The 24,772-nt window shown below is 37.7% G+C and overlaps 1 protein-coding gene across 3 annotated transcripts in view; it reads right to left on the minus strand.

The window, feature by feature from the left end:
• Positions 1–621: 621 nt before the first annotated feature.
• RAP2C (RAP2C, member of RAS oncogene family) overlaps positions 622–24,772 on the minus strand; it is a 31,001-nt gene continuing 6,850 nt past the window's right edge. Inside the window, exons 2-5 of one of the 3 annotated variants that reach the window (XM_012764747.3) lie at positions 16,320–16,446; positions 14,014–14,821; positions 11,198–11,510; positions 622–3,135 (exon numbers count right to left, since the gene is read on the minus strand). In XM_012764747.3, the coding sequence (XP_012620201.1) occupies positions 11,232–11,510; positions 14,014–14,286 (552 nt within the window). In that variant the 5' untranslated portion in view covers positions 14,287–14,821; positions 16,320–16,446 and the 3' untranslated portion in view covers positions 622–3,135; positions 11,198–11,231. Of the gene's footprint in view, positions 3,136–11,197; positions 11,511–14,013; positions 14,822–14,948; positions 15,141–16,319; positions 16,928–24,772 lie in introns of those variants that run through there. The other 2 variants (XM_012764749.3, XM_012764750.3) reach the window with 2 other exon arrangements.

Below are 24,772 nucleotides of genomic sequence, written 5' to 3' on the forward strand. Positions count from 1 at the left end.
AAACCTACCCATTCATTTACAAATATCATTTACGTGCAGTCCACATACATTAGATAGACAGAACTGCCCAACTTCAAAGAAAAGTTTTAAAAACATTGAGTTAAAAAATCTATTCAGTTTAACCATTTAAAAATATTGAGTTAGAGCAGTGAATTAAAGTGAGTAACAAAACCTTTCACTGGATGAAACAAAGTATTAACTGTGCCCGATATTCTTAATTTGGCATTTCAAAATTTAATAATTTTGCTTAGTATTGTTTAAAATATTTTATATATAGATAATTCTTAGCCATCAAATTTGTAGTTGGGCCACTTTCTGCATATGAGCCAAGTTATATATATTACTCTTTTTCTACCCATTATCTATAATTTTTGGCTTATTTATAAGTTATTCAAATTGGTTACATATTATATTTTAGGATATATCTCAGTTTTTCCCAAATATGGCAGAATGGTGACTAAAAAAAACAAGAAAACAAATGTTTAACTTCAGTTTAAACATATACTGCAATACACATTATCATTTTGATAAAGAAGTAGTGATTTTCAGTTATGAGAAAGATTTATAACTTAGAAAATCTAGAACATAAAGCAATACACCAAATAATTAAAGAAACCAATCTCAGTAATACAGATGTCTATTTTATTAAAAAAGTTACAAACAGGTGGACTGCAGGGTCGTCTTACAAAATGACAAGAATGAAATCTATTGGAAAAATTTTACTTTTACAAATCTTTATAGGTAATTGTTCAATGTTTGTACTTGTTATTTGAGATTTTACCTTTCACTGATAAAGTTACAGTACATTAGATCCATGATAATAGGTTACATGATTTTATTTGCAGAGCCCTACTGCAGTGATTTGAACAACTCCTAAACAGATGCCATAGTAAAGACAAGACATATATTGCATTTAATATTAATTTATTCTCCTAATAAGCAACATGCAATCTATTGAGGAAGCTAAAATAACTTTTGGTCCCTTTTCTTAAAATGTGCTGGAGAAACCACCTTTTAAATCACTTTCCCCTGATTCCTGTGATCCTAAGTGAATTCAAGATAAATTTGCTGCTGAGGTCAATGACAATGAACACTGTAATTGAGACAGAGAGAGAGAGAAAAAAAAAAAAACAACAAACTATCCAGAGGAAAGAAATACTGTATCAAAAATCAATAATCTGAAGAAAATTTAAATTATCATGAATTATTTGATTCCTTTAGAATTTCACAAAGCTAATAAAGATGAACCACAATCACTTAACCTACTTTGAAATGAGTGTTTGGTTTTAAGTTTGGTATTAAAGTGCAAACTTAAATTAAGTATTCATTTCAAGCAGTTTATAAATAATGAACAATGTTTCAATTGCCTCTACCCTTACAATCTCACCATAAAATTCAAAATTTTATTACAAGAGTTCACTTTGAAGGAATTTGATCAGGAATCAAATGTAACACGATTTAAAAAAAGGAAATCAAAGTTTAATCAATTTCTACTCAATAATTAATGGTCATGCTGACCAATAAATCACATGAATGTAGATATCACTTTATTTGAACATCACACACAATACAAATTTAAAATTGCCACACCCTCCATAAACCATCACTGCATATATTAGAGCTTTCCTTGACAAAGTTATTGAGCTATTATTATAGATCAAAAGTATAGTTTTGGTTGTTTTGTTTTGTTTAGAAGCATGTTCAAATGACTAAAGCTGGGCTCCTAAAATCGAGAACTTTGGTGCAGTAGGTGAGCTGCAGTTACTAACTTCTGCAAATTAAAAGCACACAACTAAAACCAAATAAAAACCCAACAGTAAAATACTGTCAAACTTACACAATTTTAAAAATCATTGCTAGAAAAAGCGCTCATTGTCCTGATGTTAAAACGGAACCAAAAGATTACTCTTTGTAAGTTTCCTTTCTGTTTCTATACCTGTGTTACTGTTAAAATGTTCAAGTATTCAGACAAAATGTGCTGATTAGGTAAACAACATGGAAGGCAATGGCTATTAGAAAGCACATTTGCAAAAATAAAAAATAGCCCAGAGACTTGGCGCTATTCTCCCTCCTGTTACACAGATTTTGTCTCTACTACGAACATGCTTCTTGAGAAATAACTAAAAAGCAATTGTGATAGTGCAAGAAAACTTTAACAAATATTGCTTTAAACGATTATTCAGAAAGACAAATATTAAGAACTAGAAAGTGTATATGATTTCATTTGAATTCAATTTTACATGTGCAGAAGTTTACTAGATGTCAATTATAAGCCTGATAGGCAAAGCTGAGCTATCTCTGTTTAAGTATACAATTAATTTACCATGGATACAATATCCCTTTTCAAAGGCATTGCTAAATAGGTCATAACTAAATTTAGAACTTCACAGAAAGGAAAATGTTACTGCCGCAATTCAATGCGGTAAATGAGATTAACACATGTGAAAACCTAATGGAATTGAATGCTTAACTCTTCAACTAAATGCTCTACAGTCAATTTCAAATATGAATCATAACTTTCAGAACATTTTAATTACAAAAACATATCACAAACTGCACTTGAAGAAAAGGGATATTCCATCCATACAGGTAAAAATGTGATCTTTAGTTTTTTTGTTTTTTTTTTTACAACACTGCCACACGTAAACAAAGTCTCAAAGTATTAACCAACCATTTAAAGGAGAAAGATTTTACAAATAGGATGAAGCACTGGTACGAGGTAATATACAGAAGTAACCATTTGTTTAAGGCTCAATTTTTTCTCCATTATAACTTTCTTTTAAAAGGCATTGAGTAGGTAATACTGAGTTTGAGTATTTAATAAATACAAGTTGAGAAACTGATTAAAGAAATCAATTAAAATATTAAAAATTAACCCTTGCATATTAGCCATCAATAAGAACTTAGAAAGCTATAAAAGGACTGATTGATAAAGAACAGATTTTAAACGTATGGTAAACGTGCTAAGCATTCCTGTTTAAGGTCAATGGATCTTGAAGGCCAAAGACCTTATGCACTTAATTAGATGTATGGCAACATGCTGTAATAGAGACAGGTTTACCAAGGCTCAGTTCTGCAACCCAGGTTGTAAAGTTCTCCAAAGCAGCATCTGTGCAAATTTCCTCTGAGTTTTATCTGCAATTAAGATAAAAATATCATAAAATGTAGAAATATAGATTATAGCTTTAAAAGAAAACACTGACAACAGATCTATATAAACATGGAAGTGGTAACAAGAATATTAATCTTAAGGTGGAATTTCACTGTGTTCCTCATTAGTTTAAGTAAAAAGGTAATTTTCTGTGGTCCTGAAAAGTCATTAAGAATCAGAAACATAGTAATGATGCATTGGATATAATGTACTCTGTGTGTGTGTGTGTGTGTGTGTGTGTGTAGCCACTCTATTTTTATTGTACTACATTTTATACTTGTATTATACTTACATAATATTAATAAGGTTTTTATTGGTTTAAACGATCTTACAGTGTAAAAGTTATGGCAAATGTTGCCTATACTTTAAAACTTGATCTCTTCATATTTTAACTAGAAATGGTATTAGAATTAAATGCATATAATTATAAGTTAATTGATATTATACTAGCCTTTTTCTGAATTTAGTTTTTTGGGGAATTTAAAATAAGAAAATGTTATTCAATCAGAGTCTAAATAGTGAGCACTAGATGCCCTGGTTTGGGCTAGATGCTGGGTAATAGTAGCAGTTCATATTTCCTACTCTGGTCTGCCCTTTTTTGGACATCCTCCCAAACACAGGGACTTCTATGATTGGGATTCCTCAGTCTCTGCTCTTATAGCTGATAGATTTCCGCCCTTCCAGTTAATAATGGGGTGGGGGTGAATCTATCATTCAGACAGACACAATGTCCTTCAACTGTGCTGAATCACCAAATAGCTTCTAGGGGAGTGGAATTGCATTTGCTTTGTAACATGGAAGATAAAAAATGTTATCATAAAGCCAGAAACAAAAGAATAGCAACTATGAAAGAATGCCAAGTAAAACCAGTTTAAGATCATCTAAGGGGTCAACCAATGTTTATAAATGCATGATTTTGATTTCATTTGACAGCTACACTTCTGTAAGTGTTTAAAGAGCCTGAGTAAATGCTTTATTAGCAGTTATATCATAAAATGATTACTTGTAACGAATGCCACTCTGCTCATAGTTACTGAAATCCTGCCACCTAACGCATTAGGAAAGAACAGAACAAAAGTCTGCCTCTTTAGAAACTATTATAGAAACATCTTTTCCAATTAAAATTAAGACCTTTGTGCATTAAAGTTGCTAATTAGGACACTGGTTATTTAAGTTTGGATAAGCCCAGTTTCCTCATCATTGAAAAGGGGATGAAAATAATTTCCTCACAGGGTTGTTATAAATTTGTTTTCATTTCCCAGCTATTTTACACATTTCTAGAAGACCAGGATTGTATTTTTGATATCCAGACTAAGGACCTTGATATTCTTTTAGCCTAGTTGAAATTTCTATACCTATTTGAACACAATAGTATTTCATTATATATGCAATTCACCATGAAGACTTTTTAGTAATTCAGATTAGATTTCCCTCAATTTGAATTAATAATTTTGCTATAAATTTCAATCTACATGTTCAAAATAAATTGTAAAGAGCTTACGGTTTTCAAATATGATTATGTCTCTTAAATATTGAAGACTTTTAATACGTAAAGATGTAATAGTTCAAGTATTCCCTGAAATCAAATTAAGCACTTATTTATTTCTAGCCAAAATAAACATTAATAATACAAAGCATCTTACTGACCATAATCTATATTGAATAAAATGTGATATATTCATCACCTCCCATCTCTAAAAACCTGGTTAATATTTGGTCCATCCACATTCCATGGGATGACAATACTCCAGTGAAATTAAGAGATATAGATAAATCCTGAGTCAGATTCAACAATATTAACATTAGGCATACCTTTAAACAAAGTATTGATACTGGCTACTTTTAAAGAGAGTAATAAATTATAATTCTCTGCATTAATAAATCTTGAAGCAAAAGCTTGCATTAAGCAAAAACAACAGGATCTTTTTGAATAGGATTTCACATAACGCAAAACATAAATGTTCTTGCTCCACAGTGACAGCAAAATTTGCAGTGTACTAACACTCTCATTTATTTAAAAAGAAATCCCAGAAGCTTTAATGGCAGCTGGTCAAATTAGTGCTTTTTAACTGAAAGGATACCACATCTAGACATGTTGCAAAGGTATAACTTGCTGCTTTCATGTTATCTTCCTCCTCACTCTCAAATTTCCAGCAAGACACCCAAGAAATCTTAACACTGGAAGCTTCTACTCAAATTCGTGCTTAACTGTTTGGTTTCACTTTTTTTCTAATATGTTATTATTATGGGAGAGTACAAAGCAAAACAAAAAAACAAACAGTCCAAATATTTTGTTCAGGAAATTATGAAATAGGGTCTCCTAAGTGGGGTAAAATGGTACACAAGAGTACCAAACACAGAACTGAAAGAACAAAGATCATTATTTATGTCAGCCTGAAGAAAAAGGGACATTCTTGATGCAAGACTAACACATCATTTCACATGGCAGCAGAATGCCAGGGATGCTAACAAAGGCTCCTGAAAGGATTAGCAGTTTATGAATGTCTTTTTAGCTTAACTGGACTTATCATATCTAAATACAGTGGTATTTACTAGCATTCTTTCTCTCTTTTTAGTAAATATAAATGTGCAACCATAATTGCTTTTATTTTCTTTCCAGTTTTAGACATATAATATTCTGGGAATTTAACCAAAGGAATTTTTAAAAAATGAATTTCCTTTCACATTTTTATTTGGCATTTTCATATACAAGTTAAATATTAGTTATACTAGCAAAACACCAGACTGAATTCTGATAGAGATTATGTTTTTGTTAAATATCTTGTTTCATTTCTCTACCCTAATTTGCATAATACTCATGAAGCTTATTGGGGTGGAGTGGGAGGACTAGGTCATTAAAAGTGCTCACTGTCACTCATTAGAGAGTGAAAGCTGAATCTATGGCACATAATCCTTGAATGGAGGTGGAACTACACTTGAAAGAAAGCAAGCACACTTAATGTTTATGGTGAACCCAGGTAGAAGGGAAAGGATTAGCTATTATTCTTATGTCCGAGACCTAAAATCTCCAAGTTTAAATTAATATGAGTTCAAATCTAAGATCTCAAATAGTATGACCATGTCCAGTGATAACAAACAGTAATATAAGCCCAGTGATCTTATTCCAGCTGCTATCTTTGAATTTGACAAGGTAAGATACTGCTCCCCTCAACTCTAAATTGCTTTTTGCAAATCTGATATTCCTAAGACTGTGGCTAATCAAGGAATGTTTTTGATTGGATAAGTTTTTCCAATAGCTGACAGGACTTAAGTTTTTCTTAGTGATACTATCTTCTGAATTGTAGAATTCCACTGAGAAATAATCTGCCATGAGGAGAATCTTTACTGTAGTATGGCTAGAACACTTCCTCGGTGGCAATTCTCCAACTCCATGATGCAATTTTTGTTAATTCTACTGATGGTTCATTCTAAGCCAGAGAGGTAATGGAGTAAAACTGAACGGCTCATATGCATTTCATTCTGCAATAAAAACCTAATCTTGAGGTTAAAAGGAAGCAATTAAAAAGGGAACAGATATACAAAGAGTCATTCTAATCACCAGACACACCTCCACACCCAGAGCAGGTCTAACTAGGCACCTGTTCACTTTGAACTGTCTCAAACCATGAATCTTGTGGTGGTCAGTGAAGGTCTTGGAGAATTAGGGGTAGCAGAAAGGGCAAAGTAGCTTTGTAGTTCCCTTTTACCCCAGGTTTGCTGTGGCTATTATACATACTACCCCCAAAGCCACGCTTCCTCCATTCACGTCCTCCATCCATGTTGACTAACCATGTGAACCGGATGACAGATGAGTGTTTTAAATAAGCCATTTTCTCCAAAGTGATATGCAAAATTGGACAAAAAGGAAGTATCTAATAAAACTGTAACTTCTGCAACAAAATTCCACCCCAGTGTTTTAATGACATGATTGATATTTAACTTGGATAGGAAATTTTAAAGTGCACAGTGTGATTTAATTTTGAGGATTTTCCGCCATATTTGCTAAACCCCCAGTATACAATATTTAATGAAAACCTGGAAGAAAGATTAGAAACAATTTTGATTCTAGATTTTTATTTAAAAAATCCTAAAAATGCTAATCAATTCTACTGTATTTAGAAATAGTAAGTCCAGCTAGACTAAAATGATGTTCATAGATGGTTTAGCCTTTCAAGAGCCTTTGTTAACATCGCAGGCATTCTGCTGCATGTGAAATGATGTGCTAGTCTTGAATCAAGAATCTCCCTTTTTTCTGCAGGCTGACATAAATAATGAACTGGGGCTGACATAAATAATGATCTTTGTTCTTTCAGTTTGCTTCCTGGTGTTTGCTACTCTTATGCACCATTTACTCTAGTTGGGAGAACCCGTTCCATAACACACTGCGAAAAATGGTATAAAATCTTGCAGGAGACCTTCAAATCATAATGAAGAATACCTTTTTTCCCCCCCTGTTTTCTTTCTGTATAACTGTCATCAATACTGGACAGACCGACACATAGAAATCCTTTGAAAATCATCTTTAAAAAATTCTATTTGCCAAAAGGGTAAAACAAATTTTCATATTTAAGGGATAACTTTACTGTACTCCTTCCCTTTTGGGAAATCTACAGAATATTTTAGGATGTTATTATGTTCCTTTTGGCATTCTTTCTGTTTGGAAATCACCTCTAACCACATCGCCATCCCCTCAAGTCCTACCCATTCTTCAAGGCCTGATTCAAATGCTATTGCTTTCTTTCCACTTCCTCTAACTCAGTGGTCCTTAACCAGGGTAATTTTGCCCCCCAAGGGACATTTGGCAATTTCTGGACATATTCTTATTTGTTACAAGACAAACAATGGGAAAGACAGGGGAAATGCTACTGGCACCTTGTGGGTAGAAGCCAGGGATGCTGCTAAAATTCTGACAATGCACAAGACAGCCCCAAACATCAAAGATTCCAGAATGTCAAGAAACTCTGCTCTAACTAGATATGGCCTCTCCTTTCCCTGAACGCACACAGCACTTTACTTCTTTCCTAGTATTATGATAGTATTAACAAAACATGCATCCGTACCAAAACAGTGAACTGCCAATTATCCAGGGGTCCTCAAACTTTTTAAACAGGGGGTCAGTTCACTGTCCCTCAGACCACTGGAGGGCCGTTGGAGAGTGCAGCACACATTCCACACATGCTGCGCACTGTGGGCCCAGAATGACTTGGCTGCTAAGCAGGACAGGCAGCAGCAGCAAAAACACCCAGCAGGCCAGATAAATGTCCTCAGCAGGCCGCATGTGGCCCGTGGGCCGTAGTTTGAGGACTCCTGTACCAATACAGAGTAGCTATGATATAGTGAATAAAACTAGAATAAGGCTATAACACCGATCTGGGTTTCTATCATACTACTGATGCACAGTGAAAGAAGTCCTTCAAAGCAATTAAAGGGAAGCCCCTCAGGTCAGTAAAGAACTGAGGATGAGGGCAGTGTATATAGAATCTGGCCATGCTTCCAAACTGACACCAACATTACTGCCAATGGGAGGGTAAAAGGTGAGGAAACAATCCTGGGAATCATGCAGATAAACAGGTGTTGGGCAAGAGACCAGTGACCCAAATTGAAGGGTGTTAAGAAATAAATGTGAGGAATTATCAAAAGCAATTCTTAGAGCATTAATAAATTTTCCCTTTCACTTAAAAAAAGCAATTAATTAAAGACAACAATCACAGTCTTTCTGACTTAAGTCCTATTTCTAACTGGGACAAGGTACTTTTCTAAATATTAAAGACAAACATTTCTCAAATCACCTTTACCTGCCAAAGTCTGATCTTCAATCTAGATCTGGGACTGACAGACTTCAGAGCTCTATGACTCAAGCGACAGAATTAAAAATCCATCATCTATTGTTTTTTAGGTAAATAGTGAGCAAGGACAACTACAAACTTTACTAGACCCAGATTATAGATTCCCATACACATCAGTTCAATCTTATTTGATGTCAGAACAAAAAATCTGCACAGAGTGGTTTTTGTGCTAAAAGGTCTTGGTCAGGGAGTTCCCTTTAGTATTTTTAGAAATTCAGCTGATTGGTTATTTTATTTCAAGGCCCATATCATCATTTATGTATTCTGCTTACAAAAACAAACCCAAGCAAAAACTATACAGGGTATGTGAACCATTACTATAAAAATGAGTATTTATTGGTATTAATAATAATTTCTGATCTTTAGTATTTAAACAAAAATGTAAACATACTTGGCTTGAGATATTAAAGTAAAAGAAATCTACATACTCATTCTTGTAGGTAACCAAATAGATTAACAATAATTCAGATCACAAAAATTTACAAAATGAAATAAAATTCAGAATAAAAAGGCTTAAAATAGCTTTAGAAAAATTATCCATTTGCCAATTTGGCTTAGACAACTGGTCCTCTGCATGTGTGAGACCAATTTTATTCAGTTTACCTCCTATAGCAGTTTACATAAATGATGGAAAGAAAGTCGGGCACATTTTGTGGGAGTTGGTTAATTTTTTATAAAGATAATAAAATTAAAACAAAAACGTCTATGCTTATGTCATCTACCCAGTTAAAAGTGTCTAGAGCATAATGATAAAGATGCAATCGCCATACAAAACAAGTTCAAACTTGAAGCTCGCTTACAGTTTAAGAAGCAAGATTACAGAAGCAAGAACATGGGACTCAATCCATACACTTGTCTCCTTCTCAAAAGACTATACTATGAGTGCAACCCTATCAACCAAACATAAGCTGCATTACAGTCTGAACAGTGACTTTATAAAATAATAGCTGTAGCTAGACATAAGAAAATAAATGAGTTTTCATCATATTATGGTATGCTAAAGGCTGATGAGTGAAAGCATTTTGAATAAAGCATTGTGGTAATCCTTCATTTCCAAAGATGACACTATCTGACAGGAAACCTTGTCTGAAAAGATAAATTAGGGACCGTTAGTCTTTTCTCCAGGGAACACATATAAAGCCAGACCTTTGATTAGGAATCATCACTGTGATCTGAAATGTCTGTTGCCATTTGCAACACTGCCTCCTAGACTCCAGGTCAGCCCTGGCTCAAGAAGATCAATTTCATTCCTGATATTGTCAGGATAGTCTGGCATTTGCTGTGGTTTCTCAGTCATCCATGATATTGGTTGTTTTATTATCTAAGTGTTACTGTCTAAGTGAGACTATTTGCTCAATTACAGTCTAGATGAAAAGATCATGATGTGAATAAGATAATTTTGTTTTAAATGCGCAGTAAATTTTAAATACCCATACTTAAAAAACAACTCATTCATTTAAAAAACTTTTACCATTTAACTCAATGAAAGGCTTGAAGGCTTCATTATTGTTCTTATTAATTCTACTATATATTAAACTTAAAAAAACTGCTTCCTGTGCTTGGGATTTTTCTTTCTAACACATCACAGATGATTTAACCAGATTCTTATTTGGGCCATATATTCATAATGAAGTCAAGGTGCATGTAACGCTATAATTTGTTATCAGAGGTCACTTAAGTCCCTCAAGTGCAAGGTACAGATGAATTTGATTAAATAATCATCCTGTTAAATCGAGCACTTGGGTGATTAGTAAATTGATTATTTTAATTATAGCAATTCTCTTGCCTGGGATGTAAAAACGTAAAAGTGTTGAAAACACCACAAAACTAATCATCTTCTGAAATTATTATTGAATGCTCTCTCCTGTGCATTTTGGGTACTAAATCATAAAAACAGAGAAAAGGTGTATTATGCTTTAAAACACCCCAAAGAAATGTTATCAACAAAGCAGAGAAGTAGTCATTAAGAAAAAAATCTTGGTGATGGGAATACAGGCAATTTCTTACCTTCATTTTGATTATCTGCATTTAAAAAAATTTTCTTCACTGAATGTTGACTATTCTCTGCTAAGGAAAATGTTATTTTAAAACTAAAGAAATTTAAGGTATTGGCATGTGTATCAATTATTAATCAGCTTTTTGTTATATTTGATCCAAAATAAAACAGCACCTGGCTCATATAGTTCCATCAACAACTAACCTGCTCGGTATGGCCATGATTGAGGTTATCTTTTTTACTGGACAACGCAAGTTGTACAACACTGATCTTGCTTCTCGGGCAGGGATGAATAGTTCATTTGCCTGACGATCTCAGCAAAAAGTTCATCCACCATTGATTTACTTTTTGCCGAGGTTTCCATGAAAGGACAGCCCCATTCTTGAGCAAGAGCTCTGCCTTCTGAAGACATAACCTCTCTTTCTGGTTCCAGATCCACTTTATTTCCTACTAGGATTAGTGGGACTTTTTCATATCTCTTCACTCTGACAATCTGATCTCTCATTGGCTTGATATCCTATTCAAACAATAACAAAGAGAAAGAAAAAAAATTATGCTGTTTGCATAACCACAACATAAGTATTACAATATTACAAAAAGTCAGCCCTCGGTGAGTATATAAAGTTGAATTCAAAATAAAATCACACACCCAAACAGAGAAAATGTTGTCAATTTGTCCACTGAAGTAGGAGCTACATAATTTCCACAGGTCCTACCTGCTGAGTTTATGTCAAGAATATAAAACATAGGTTGCACACTAACGTTAAGACTCATATAATCACTTCTCCCCACCCCTAGTCTACACTGATTAAAAAAGCAAGTTCCCAAATATGATTAATCCATTGGTACATAAGGATGTTTGGCCATCTCCCTAAACCTGCCTGCTTGTGATCACTTCTTGTAACACCTGTTATCAGCACAGGATTGCAGCATCTATGCATTCCTAGCCATGAAGCAAGAGGGCTTGAGAGAAAGTGTTTTAGGTAGGAACAAAACCCACTTTGTAACACCTAGAATACCACAGATAAAAACAGATTAATACACTTAAATATTTCATTTTAAATTGAATGGTGTGCCTTTATTCTGGTAAAATCAAACACCTTAAAATACACTTAAATACACTAGAAACCACTGTAATAGTGAGCAACTGTCAGAGAAGGACAATGCATGGGGAGTTTGGGTGGAAAGTCGTCATATTTTTCTTTGCCTACGTTTGTTTTTACTACTTGTTTTTTCCCCATGTGTATTATGTTTTACAAGTAGTTACAATTAATTACAAAAGATAAGAAAGAGCCTTAGCAATTCTCCAGTAGCATCAATTTTGGGAGGGAAAAAAGTATTCATTTAAGATAGTATCATAGATTTAATTCTTAAAAAAATCACAATTCTTGATTTTTCACAACTTATAAGGTTTGCCTTAAATATAAAACATGTGTTTAATTTGAATAGTTATAGTAAAGAGAATATTCATACACAGGTCAAAGGAAAAAACAAGGGACTGTGAAAATTTATAAAAAATACAGTTATATATTTACAACAATTTAGTTTGATCATGTATAACTCAGTCTCCTAGCTTCTTTTCCCGCTGTCTAAATGTAAACACAAGTTCAGCTGAGAATCCAAACTTATTGGCATATGGGCTCAAAAGAGTCTAAGTCTTCATTGAAATAATGGCACAGATTTTCACTTCCAATTTCTGTCTCTAACATAAGTGGAGATAATGGAAATCTTATGAAACACCCTCCAAAAGACACTCAGCCTCCAGAGTTAGCTGATAGAGTAACAATCTCCTGAGGATCCTTTAGAAAGAATATCCCTGTCAAACAGCACCTTTAGTACTTTGGTACTTTCTGGGGAAAATGCTTTTATGATACTATTGCTTTAGAATTGTAAGCCTACATAAATTGAACTAGTTTGGTCACAATAGCGTTGATTAATTTACCTGGAACTTGTTATCTTAAAAAAATCCTTGAAGTTGCTATATCAGGTTACTGGAAAAGTTCACTATAGTACTTTAATTTAAAATACTAAAGAAAGTGGAATTAGCACATTGTATTGGCTAAAGCACTTAAGGTCTCTTAAGTAAGCAACATTAAGTGCATACCTTTAAATGCAGAAAAAAATATCCATTTCCTAAATCAATGAAGGTCAATATAATGGGTCAATATGAGGTTATTTATTTTCAAAGAATAAATAGCAACATTTATTGCATCTCCTAAAATAACGTTAAACTTTCGGTCTGTCTCCCAGTGAAGGGCAGGACAGATTTTCCTAAGCAATTGGACTACATCCAGTTAGTTTGACCACCCAGCCAGGATAAGAAATCTGCACTTGTTCAGTGTTCCCAGACCCACATATTTTCTATAAATATAGGCAATGTTACCAAAACCAATTTGGATCGACTGCAGAAAATGAGAGCCATTCTTGATTTTTGTTGGTTATTAATTCTAGGTACAAGTCTTTTCAATTAGTAACTTCCCTTTATGCTACATGCCCCAAGTAAGTAAAATGCCTAGAAGGCAGGTCTTGAGTATTTCATCTTGCAACACTAAGATTTATGAATCTCGTTGGAGCAGAGGGAGGGACGGAGGGGGAAGAGACACAGAGGACTTATCTGTGCAACAGATAATACGCTCCAAATAATTTTCCTTTCAAAATGCTATATTTACCCGAGATTATCTGCTAAATGTTTTGTTGAGTACGTTAATCAATACTTGTTGAATTGAGCAAGCAACTTCAGAAGGTTATATTCCAGGCTAAATATACAAAGACTGACCTATTTCTTTTTCCCTTTTCTTTGACTTAAAAATAGCTTTAAAATATTTGTTGACGTTTGTTACTTTAGTACTCTCTGTAGAAACAACCCGATACTTTTCCATGCCAGGAGTAACCTCAAGAATGCGCCATGTCTAACTTTCAAAAGCAAAACATAGTCATTAACGTACGGTTTAAGCAAACCAGAAGTAGATGTAGGATTACCACACCCCCTTCTAACAAATTACAAGACTTGGTTTGGTTACCTGAAAAGACTGTTGATTAACCAGACTATAAACCAGGATGAAACCTTGGCCGTTTTTGATGTAGAGATCTCTCATGGAGGCGAACTGCTCAGTTCCTGCGGTGTCCAGAATTTCCAGCACGGAGGGGGAAGAGTCCACTTCGATCTCTTTGCGGTAGAAATCTTCAATGGTGGGGTCATATTTCTCAATGAAAGTTCCAGTGACAAACTGCACAGTAAGGGCAGATTTGCCAACCCCTCCGCTCCCTAATACCACTACCTTGTACTCCCTCATGAGTCTCACCTTCACTAACTCCTACCAGAGGGGGGGAAAAATAACACCCCGCTAGCTGCGGCGCTGCTAGACTAGGCGGAAGGTGGGCGGAAATCTGCGAACTGGGGAGGAGAGTGCAGAGAAGCAGAGGGCCCAAGCGGGGAAGAAGAGGAAGTTAAAGGAGGGGGAGGGGAAAGAGCGTAGTGTCAGGGTGGGTGGGGATGGGATGGTAATACCCTTCCTATAGGAACTGAAGTCCAGGCAGGGGGCGTGGGGAGGAAGGCGAGCCTGGGAGAAACCCAGCGAGGGTGGGGAGGAGCAGAGTGCTCTAACAGGGAAGGGGTTAGGGCCGCGGCAAGGGGCCCCCCGCAGCGAGGCGGGCGTCTAAGGAGCAGCCAGGGGCTGCCCGGCACCCCTCCCCCGCCCTTCACACAAAGGGGCCCAGGGACCCCGCTTCCTGCTCGCGCTGCCCAGCCGGCCCGGGCCTGCAGGCTCCGCTCCAGTCACTGCTGCCGGGCGGGTCTCTGGGCCCCGGCTCCCGCGGGGGTCGTCCAGCCTGTGAGGAGGGAGAGGGGCGCACATTACCCGCCTGACCCCCGCCCCAAACCAGCGGCCCTGGCTGCCGCCTTCCCCAGCTCCCACCCGGATTAGGGTGCCGCCGCCCAGCCGCCACCGCCGCTTACCCTGCCGTCCGCACCCACCCGGCCGCCCGGGAGGTTCTGTCACTCCAAGGCCATGGCCACCCGCTGGCTCCTCTGTGTCACCGCGGCCCCAGCGCGGCTGCTCGCGGAGGGGAAAGGGGCGGGGGCCGTCCGGCGGCGGCGGCGGCCGCAGGGACTCCAGGCTAACCCACCTCTTTTTTTTTTTCTCACCCACCCCCCACCCCCCCAACACACACCCGGAAGGGTTTCCCTGACACACTGGCTGAGGTGCCCCAGTTCCCCGAGACTGGACGGGATCACTTCCGGTGGGGAAAGTCCCACCTCTTCGGGGCGAGTCGGGTGGCGTTTGGGGCCGCGCCCTACCGAGCTAGCGAGCCGGCCTGGGACGGTTTCGGGTCGAAACTATGGCCTTGGGAAAGGGCCTCCCTGAGAACCTCCAGCGTCCGTCCTTTCGCGCCCACAGTTGCTGCTGACCATCCCACCCCCAAACCCGTAGAAGCCCCTCCGCCTCTCAGCCTCCCGCAGTCAGGCCTGAGGATTTGAGCCGCTCCTTGCCCGGTGCAGGACTGCCAGCTAATAACCTGGCGATCGGGAAGACGCCAAACATCCCTGGACTAGAAGTTGCAGTTAAAACCAAACAGCCCAGAAAGTTTATCTTCTTTGCTGGTATTTCTTCCACTTGCTATTTTTCTGAGAAATGCATGCTAACTACCCTTAGACTTCTCTATTGCTCTGATTTAGTATGTGGTGTGTTTTACTTAGCCGTGCCTGACAAACACACAGTGCTTTTATTATCTGGCAAATATGCTTTGACTCCACCAGCAATTACCAAAGTCACTCTTGTTTTTTGTTTTTGTTTTTAAATCACAAGGCTCAAGAACAACAGCATGAGAAATGGACTGTATGGTACTCTACTCAGCTTTGTCTGTTTGATTCCAATCACTACACAGCAGACTCTTCCATGCTAAAGTTTTGTTGTAAAGGCCATCGTCATACTCACTGAGATCAAATGTAAATAATAACTCTAGTGTTAGACACTAAGTATCTATTTTTAGATAAAATTGTTACTTCTGACATATCTTTCCCTTTGCTAACTTTCTATTTGTAAACTTTGTCTCACATCCACAGGGCCCCAGGACAAGCAGGCTAGGCTATCTTTTAGGCATGTTACTCCCTTTTTGATTCAAGCATGCACCCTGAAAACCTGAGAGACTTGGTGGCCAACTTACTTCAAATGACTCCAAATTCTTTTACTTACAAGCCCTAAATGGCCAAACTCTATAAAAAAAGGATTTATTACCCAACCCAGATTGTTAGGCATTAGAACACAAGCGAATTACAGTAGTGTGAGGTCTCACTGTCCCTCCCTGAGTATTTCCCAATGTCACTTACAGTATTCGAAAGAGAGTTCAGTTCAATTTCTCCTCGGCCTCAGGCTGGTGCAATCTCTCCAGCGAAGTTCCCAGCCCTGGCTCCAGCTGGCCTGGGTCCTGCCTGATATCTGAGACACTGCCCTCTGCTGGAAGAGGTTTGGTTTATGAGTTATGAGTTTCCCCATAGGTCACTGCTCCTTCCACACGTGCTGTTGCCTGATTTGGAGCTCTGCTGCTCATCTCCCTGTCTAGCTGTCTCCAGACTGTCTGGTGGAATCCACAGCCCTCCACCAGCCGTGCTTGTAACTGAGTCTGGAAATTCCTCTTCTGATCCAGCGAGTGTTGAGCAATCGTAGCAAGTCTCTGCTCTATTACTAAACTGTCAAAACAGGGAGTTCTTTTTGAGGTCGTCCCACCTGTTGGCAACTTTACTATATCTGAATGTGTTTTGGAGAGTGTTCTTTGTTTGTCTACACAGTGAAACATACTCCTCCCTGAGTACAGAGTCCTGTTGGGTCATTCTCATCAACTACAGGGGGACAAATGTCACACAGTCTGAAGATCCTTTTAAACTTTCTTAGGAAGGGTACTCATTACAGCATTGATTAGGAAAGCAAACAATTGGAAGTAACTTAAATGTTCATCAATAAGTGATTTTAAAAATTATATATATTCACATAATGGGATACTATGCAGCTATTAGAGAAAAGTAGATTTTAAGTGCTGATACAAAAAGATGGTGAAGACATATTGTAAAGCTGAAAAAGCAAGATACTGAACAAATATAAAGTTACTACCATTTATATAAAATATGTGAGTGTGTGAAATAGTTATATAGTCATTCAAATCTGAAACAAAGTCATTAATTATAGATAAGGAGTATTATGAAAGGACTTTCGTTTCTCCATATCATTTTAGTTTTTAAACAATGATCAGGTATTATTGGGGGAAAAGGGAGTAAATATAACTTTAAAGGAGGAACAAACATTTTTAAAGGAGGAACAAAAGAAAGTTGTTGATCACCACTTCATCAAAGAACAATACCCCAACTGTCTAGGGGTCAGTGGACAGATCTGCTTAATTTAAACAAACTCCCAGTCCCTGCCCACCCTCCCCAAACACCTCTATACTTAGAAAAGTATTTTCACATACATTATCTCATTAGACTCCAGTTGTTTGCCAGTGTACTTTCATTAGAAGGATGAGAGTATAAAGATTATTTAGAAGAGTGTAGCCTGGCACTGGGGACCTAGGGCTCTGAAATGAGGCAGAGGGACATTGAAATTGCACCTCCTTCCCCCACCTTCCAACTGTGTGACCTCAAGCAAATGATTTAACCAGTCTGAGCCTCTAACTCCTCACTTGTAAAAAGGAGAGAAGAATTTAAGGTGAGGATGTAATGGGGTAATACAGGTAGAGTGCTTAGCCCAGTCCTTTACACATTATGAAGCCTCAATAAATGCTAGCTATTTGGATTTTATTTAAAAGATTTAATTAAGTGTTAGGATTTTTTTAAATGAAAAACACAAGGAGGAAAACAAAATTTTAAAAGCTTAAATATTTCCAAATGGCACAAAAATAATGACTTAATTACTCTTTCCAAAGTTATCTATTGTTGGAAGATTCTTATATTTCCTTTCAGGGAAAAAACATTCTTTCTATGCCAGTGCATCTATCAATCTACTTTCAATATATATTTTTAATGACTGTACTAGAAAAGTAATCACACTCTACATACTATTCTGCACCTTTTTTAAATGTACTAGATCTTGATGATTTTTCCATTTCTGAACATACAGATATCCTTTATTTCTTTTTCATGGCTGTACCATGGTTTAGTTAACCAGCTCCCCTTTCAAGGACACTGGTTGCTTCTAGTTCTTTGCACTGAATGGCTTGCACATATATCATTGCCAGTTAATCTTTAGGGTGAATTTTTAGTAGTTCAATAATTGAAACAAAGGGTACTTGCCCTTAAAATTCTTCTGGTAAATATTGCCAAGTTGTCCTTCAGAAAGGTCACATCAATTCACATTCCCACCAATGCAGTATGACCACATCATTTACTTTATAACCTCTCCCTGGGTATTACTAATTTTAGCATTTTATAGCAATTGTTACTTGCTTTAGGGTATTTTCAGGACTAACTAATGCAGGGTAGTGTTTTAGAAGGAATTTGAGCTTCAGAGTCAGTTCTAACACTGCCCTTTTCCGGCTACACTGCCATTCCTTCATTTGTAAAGTAGGGAATAATATTAATAGCAGTATCTAACTCACAGAAGAATAAATGAGAAACTATTCAAAGCATTTAGCCTCCCAAACACTAACTGATCAATAAATGTAAACTACTCAAATAATAATTTCCACACTCCCAAGGCTCAAAAAGATAGGGAGTGGGGGACTTTTTCAGAAATCATGCCCTTTGAAATACAGAACTTTTGCTTTAATTCTATATCAACCTCCTCTTCAAAGTAACCTTTGCTCAGTATCATTTTAAAGAACACACACAATTTTCACCAGAGTGTGAAGAAATCTTAAGGTATAAACTATATGCAGAATATGTAAATTACAGGAACATAATCTCTTTTGCAAGATTAGCTTGACACAAGTTTAAAGTGCTAGACGATTTGCTCCAGGCACCAGTTGCTGACTTCCCTTGTTCCTTTCTCCTTCCCTTCAAGTGGTTTTTTATCTCCTTCAGTTGAAACCCTTGGAGCCATTAATTGTCCTGGATAATTTGCCATCACCTCCATTTTCTAAGTGAGCCCTCTGGCCTTCTGGATCCTGGGAAAAAGCTAAACCCCTTTCTGTCCATGCTGCAGGCCCTTCCCTTCTCTTTTGCTAGATGTTGCCCTTGAGTGATCAGAAAGTTTGAGTCAGTAGTGTTCTCACTCTGCCTACAAAGATATTCTGAAAAGTATCTCCTCTTCTTTTTTTTTTTTTTTTTTTTTTTTTTTTTGAGACAGAGTCTCGCTTTGTTGCCCAGGCTAGAGTGAGTGCCGTGGCGTCAGACTAGCTCACAGCAACCTCAAACTCCTGGGCTCAAGTGATCCTGCTGCCTCAGCCTCCCGGGTAGCTGGGACTACAGGCATGCACCACCATGCCCGGCTAATTTTTTTATATATATATCAGTTGGCCAATTAATTTCTTTCTATTTATAGTAGAGACGGGGTCTCGCTCTTGCTCAGGCTGGTTTTGAACTCCTGACCTTGAGCAATCCGCCCGCCTCGGCCTCCCAAGAGCTAGGATTACAGGCGTGAGCCACAGCGCCCGGCCCTCCTCTTCTTATTTTAATGCTTTAGGAGCCCTCATTAATATCAGTTAGATTGTCCTGGGTTCATTCCAGCTCGTTTTAGCCTTTTAAGATTCCAATCTTCCCTTTTAAATCCTGCCTCTGGCTACACCAGCCATTGGTTCTATGTGTCAGTTTCCCCAGGTACAGAGAACCAATTTATACCTTTATTATTGTTTTCTCACTATCAAAAAATAATGCTCTTTGCAAAAAAATCAAATTATAAAATAAAGCTGTAATCTCACGACACAGAGAAAGTCACTGTTAACACTTTGGTGTCTTTCTCATTTTTTTTTTTCTGTGAGAGTTAAAGAATATTTTTAAAAATTAAGAATGGTATCATATAATTTTGCAAGTGGCTTCTTTCACTTAGGAAACACCATGTCTGCCTAAAACATTAAAAATACTCATGTAACCCTCATCACCTACTTGAGTAATCCTTTTTCCCCTGTAGCTTTAACTTTTCTATAACTTCAGTTAGTATTAAATACATTCAACCCTGCTCACCTGGAATCTTTCATCCAACCAATGGGATTTCATGGGAGATGCTGCTTACCACAGAGGCCACCACCCCAGCCTGGCCAGGCAAATACTCCTATAAAGCAACAAACCTTATTTTCCAGGTGTGACTGCTAAGAAAGTTTCTCAGAACTCAGAGGGGTACTAAATACGGGTGTATCTAAAACAGATCTGAGCTCCTTCGTCATTTTCCTCTTTTCACTTCATTTTTAATTTCAAAGATAGTAGTTAGGAAAGTATTCTGGAATCTATTAAGTATCAAATAAATGTAAGAAATTAGTATTAATACCATACCCCTAATTTACGTGCATCAGAATCACCTGGCAGTTGATGTTAAACTCAATGACCAGGCCCCACCCTCAGAGTTTCTGATTCAGTAGGTCTGGGTTAGGGCCAATAATTTGCATTTCTAAGTTCCCAGATCATGCTTGTTGCTGCTGGCCCAAGGGACTATGCCAGGGGTCCTCAAACTTTTTAAACAGGGGGCCAGTTCACTGTCCCTCAGACCGTTGGAGGGCCGTTGGAGAGTGCGGCACACATTCCACACATGCACACTGTGGGCCCGGGACAAATTGGCTGCTAAGCAGGACAGGCAGCGGTGGCAAAAACACCCGGTGGTATACATATACCACATTTCATGGAGTACTACTCAGCTTTAAGAAACCATGGTGTTATGGCACCTCCTGTATTTACCTGGATAGAGCTGGAACCCATTCTACTAAGTGAAGTATCTCAAGAATGGAAAAACAAGCACCACATGTACTCACCAGCAAATTGGTATTAACGGATCAACACCTAAGTGGACACATAGGAATAATATCTATCCGGTGTCAGGCAGGGGGGAGGAGGGGATGGGTATATACAAACATAATGAGTGAGATGTGCAACGTTTGGGGGATGGTCACGCTTGAAGCTCTGACTTGAGGGGGGTAGGGGAACATGGGCAATAAACGTAACCTTAACATTTGCACCCCCATAATATGCTGAAATAAAAGAAAAAAAAAAACACTCGGCGGGCCGCATCTGGCCCGTGGGCTGTAGTTTGAGGACACCTGGACTATTGCTTTTAAGTGCCACTGTTCTATTAAGCAGTAAGACTTTATTTGGGCCTTCCCTGCTCAATGTTTATTAATTTATCCATTTATCATACCTTTATTGAATTCCTATTCTGTGCCAAGCACTTTGCTAGCACTTTTAATGAATACAGACAAAATCAACATTTATAGTACAGCGTGGCAAGTCCTATGATACAGACATCAGGGTGCTATGGGAGACTCGGAAAGGCATCAGGGAAGGCTTCCTGGAGAAGGAAACTGGGGAGTGGGCAAGGAGGCCAGAGGGGTTGGTAGGGGATAGAGATAAAAAGGAAAAACCTGGGGTAGTAAGTTAAGGGGTCTCACCTTTCCCCTGAAGGCTGTAGGAAGCCATGAAAGGTGTTTTTACAAAGGTGTGACAGTACATTGCGCTGAGCAAAAGCAGGAGCTAGGTCACACAGCTAGGTCACATCCAGGCCAAGTTCAACTATTGGCTGTGCTGCTTGTGTGACCTGGGTCAGGTTACCTTCTCTGAGCCTCCCTTTCCTCGGTTGTAAAGGGAAAATAGCATCTACCTTATTCAAGTGCTGTAAAGATTGAGTAGGGAAAAGTACCTAAATGACTGGCATATGGTAGGTGTTTAACAAATGGTTATTATAATCAGGTTTGAACCTTAGAAAGCTAAAGACATAGAGGACATGCTTCTCAGATTACTACAATTCACTTGAAACTGCCAGGCTAGTGCAAACTCCAAATATCTAAGGCTATATTTGATGTGGTAGCAAGTTGGATGATTTAATGGTATAATGATAATGATTTATTGATTATAGATTATTTGCCAGTCATTGTGCAAAATGATTTACACGTATCATTTTATTTAATCCTGGCAATAACCTGAAGAGTTAGGTACTATTATTATTCCCAATTTTACAGATGAAGGAATTAAGGCTCACAGAAGTTAACTTGCATGGAGTCAAACAGCTGGTCAGTGGCAGAGTTTGGATTCAAATTCAGGTTAGCCTGACCCCAGACCCTATACTATATTAACTACCTTGTTTCACAGAAAGGAATTTTGTTTGTTGAAGCATAGGAAAGTGAATGGATAGTGAGACAAGGTTAAGGAATTTGGACTTTATTCTCCTGTTTCTCTGACCTTGAGCAAGGGTGATTGCTCATTCTGATTTCATATCCCCTCTGGAAACACGCCTCTATAACCTTCCAGGGGCCACTTGACCTTGGATCCGTGACATCTGGTGCTGAAGCTGAGGGGGCCACAGTTACCTCCCAAAGTGCTGTTCTGGAGCATTCATGACAGGGAGCCTCCTCTTGCCACTGGGACCACATTCGACTCCATGGGAGGAGGCAGGGGGTAAGCTTAATTATTTTTAATACTGCCATTACAAATAGCAGTTATTGTTTATTGGGTACTTGCCAGGTGTCAGCCATTTTTGGAAAAATTCAATTCTTACAGCAACCTCAAAAGGCAAGCATTATTATTATCATCATCTCTAGCTTAGAGATGAGGAAACTGAGGCTCACACAGGTAAGTTCACATAGCCAGTAGATGTAGTTTTAAGTGGAGAACTGCTACATTCATTTTTAGATACCTTACATTTTTTATTTCTTCCTTTGCATCTGTAGCTATAACACCTCCAAATGCAGATATCATTCTCTTGAGTGCGTCTACTGCTTCCAATAGTTACCACAAATAGTTTAAACCTTGTTTTTAATGATGTATATACAAATTGTGTCTGCTTCTCCTCAAAATTATTTCATGGCAAAGAAGTCGTTCTTCTTTATAAGTGATCACTTATAATAATTACATGCAAGGCTAGACTTTTGCTGTTTCATATAAACTCTTAATGTGAAATTGAGCATTCTTCAGTAGTTGAAAAGTACGGTTTTAAAAACATTGTATACTCCAAACCCATCTGATACAACTTCCAAGGAGAGTTTATCCTAAGTGCTTCAAAACTTATACAGAGTGAAATTCTGATCTAAACTGGGCCTCCATGTGCTCCCAGGGATTTCCCCAGCAGGTAACCAAAAATGAAAATAGAAATTGCCTCAACATTGAATTCTTAGACGTTTAAAAGGCCTACTCAGTGTCTGACAGCTCTAAAAGACTGATATTTAAATGTGCAAAATAATGTGGAAAATTAATGTAAAGATAAGATAGGTATTATTTGATAAAACAGATCATTATTTTCTTTTTCAAATTCATGGCTATTTTAAAATCATATGAATTTTTTTCTTATTTGGAGCAGGTAGCTGAATAGGCAACGTTCTGGCACTAGGTGTCAGCAAAAGATTAAATTAAAAACACTTTTTTCTTTCTACTATACTTTCCTATGTTTTTCAAAATTTTTATAACAATAAAAATAAAATACATGTCCTGGGTTTTAAAAGGAAGACACAACACGACACAACACACTCCCTTGTTGCTGTGACAATGTCAATGTGAGAGAGGCTGGGTTGTTGCTGCTCAAAGTAGGTACCTTAGGGAGATCATCCTGGCTCATGGAATTAATTGTAAGACTAAGTTTGACCTTTTAGCTTTGAATGTCTGGGACTCAATTTTGTGTTAACAGAAAGCTGAGGGATCGGAAGTTTGGAGGGGAATGTGGAGTGGTGAAGTATACTCCTGTGAACCAGTTCCTAAAAGTCTAAATAATAATTTACTTTACACAGAGAAACATAATGTGCGAGCCATGGTGTTTGTGCTGATTACTTCAGTGAATGCTCTTCCCACAGAGCTGAGATAAATAAAATTAACTTAGAGGATCACTTTGAGACCCAAGGGAGTTGGCTGATCCTAAGGGCCTCTCAGACTTACTATGTTCAATATTCAGCATATCATTGTTTTCTTCTTTCTTTTAATCTTCAGAGCTTTTCCCCTTCTTGTGTTTCCTATCACAGTAAATGGGACCATCATCCACCAGTTATTGAAAATGGAACTTAGGGTATTATCCTCAACTCTTTCTTAGCCCTCACTTGCCATAATGAAACAACTAGTAAGTCCTGCCAATTCTACCTCCTTAGTATTTCTCACATATGTTCCATCTTGTGTTGGCTCTAGTGTGTACAGAGATTGGAGAAACACTTGTGTGACAACTCTTTCCTGAACTTTGTAGTAGCCTCCTAAATGATTTGTATGTCTCCAATCCTTCCTTCACACTTCTATCAGTGTCATGAAGCAAGTCTTTTGAAGCAAGTCTGACTACATATTTCTGCAGATTTCAACAACTTTCTATCAGGATAAAGTCCAAGCTCATGTGCATGGAATATAAAGTCTTCTATAATCTTATCCTTGCCTAACTTTCAAGCACATCTCCCACCTTCACACCATTTACATTCTAGTATAACTAAACTCATCATGGTTTCAGTAAATTTACACTCAGTCTCATGGCTTTAAATACCATCTTATATATTGCAGACTCCCAAATGTACATCTCCAGACTACTCTTCTTAGCTCTAGATGCATACTTACTCTATAGTTCCACTTGTGTGTATGCCAACATCTCAGATTTAACATGTCCAACACTGAACCTTGATAACCATCTCTTCTCAAAAATAAACCCATGGCCCTCCTACCCATGGCCCTCCTTAAGGCCCTCCCTTAAAAAT

This window comes from Microcebus murinus, chromosome X (genome assembly GCF_040939455.1).
Source record: "Microcebus murinus isolate Inina chromosome X, M.murinus_Inina_mat1.0, whole genome shotgun sequence".
In the NCBI taxonomy this organism is placed as follows: Eukaryota; Metazoa; Chordata; class Mammalia; order Primates; family Cheirogaleidae; genus Microcebus; species Microcebus murinus.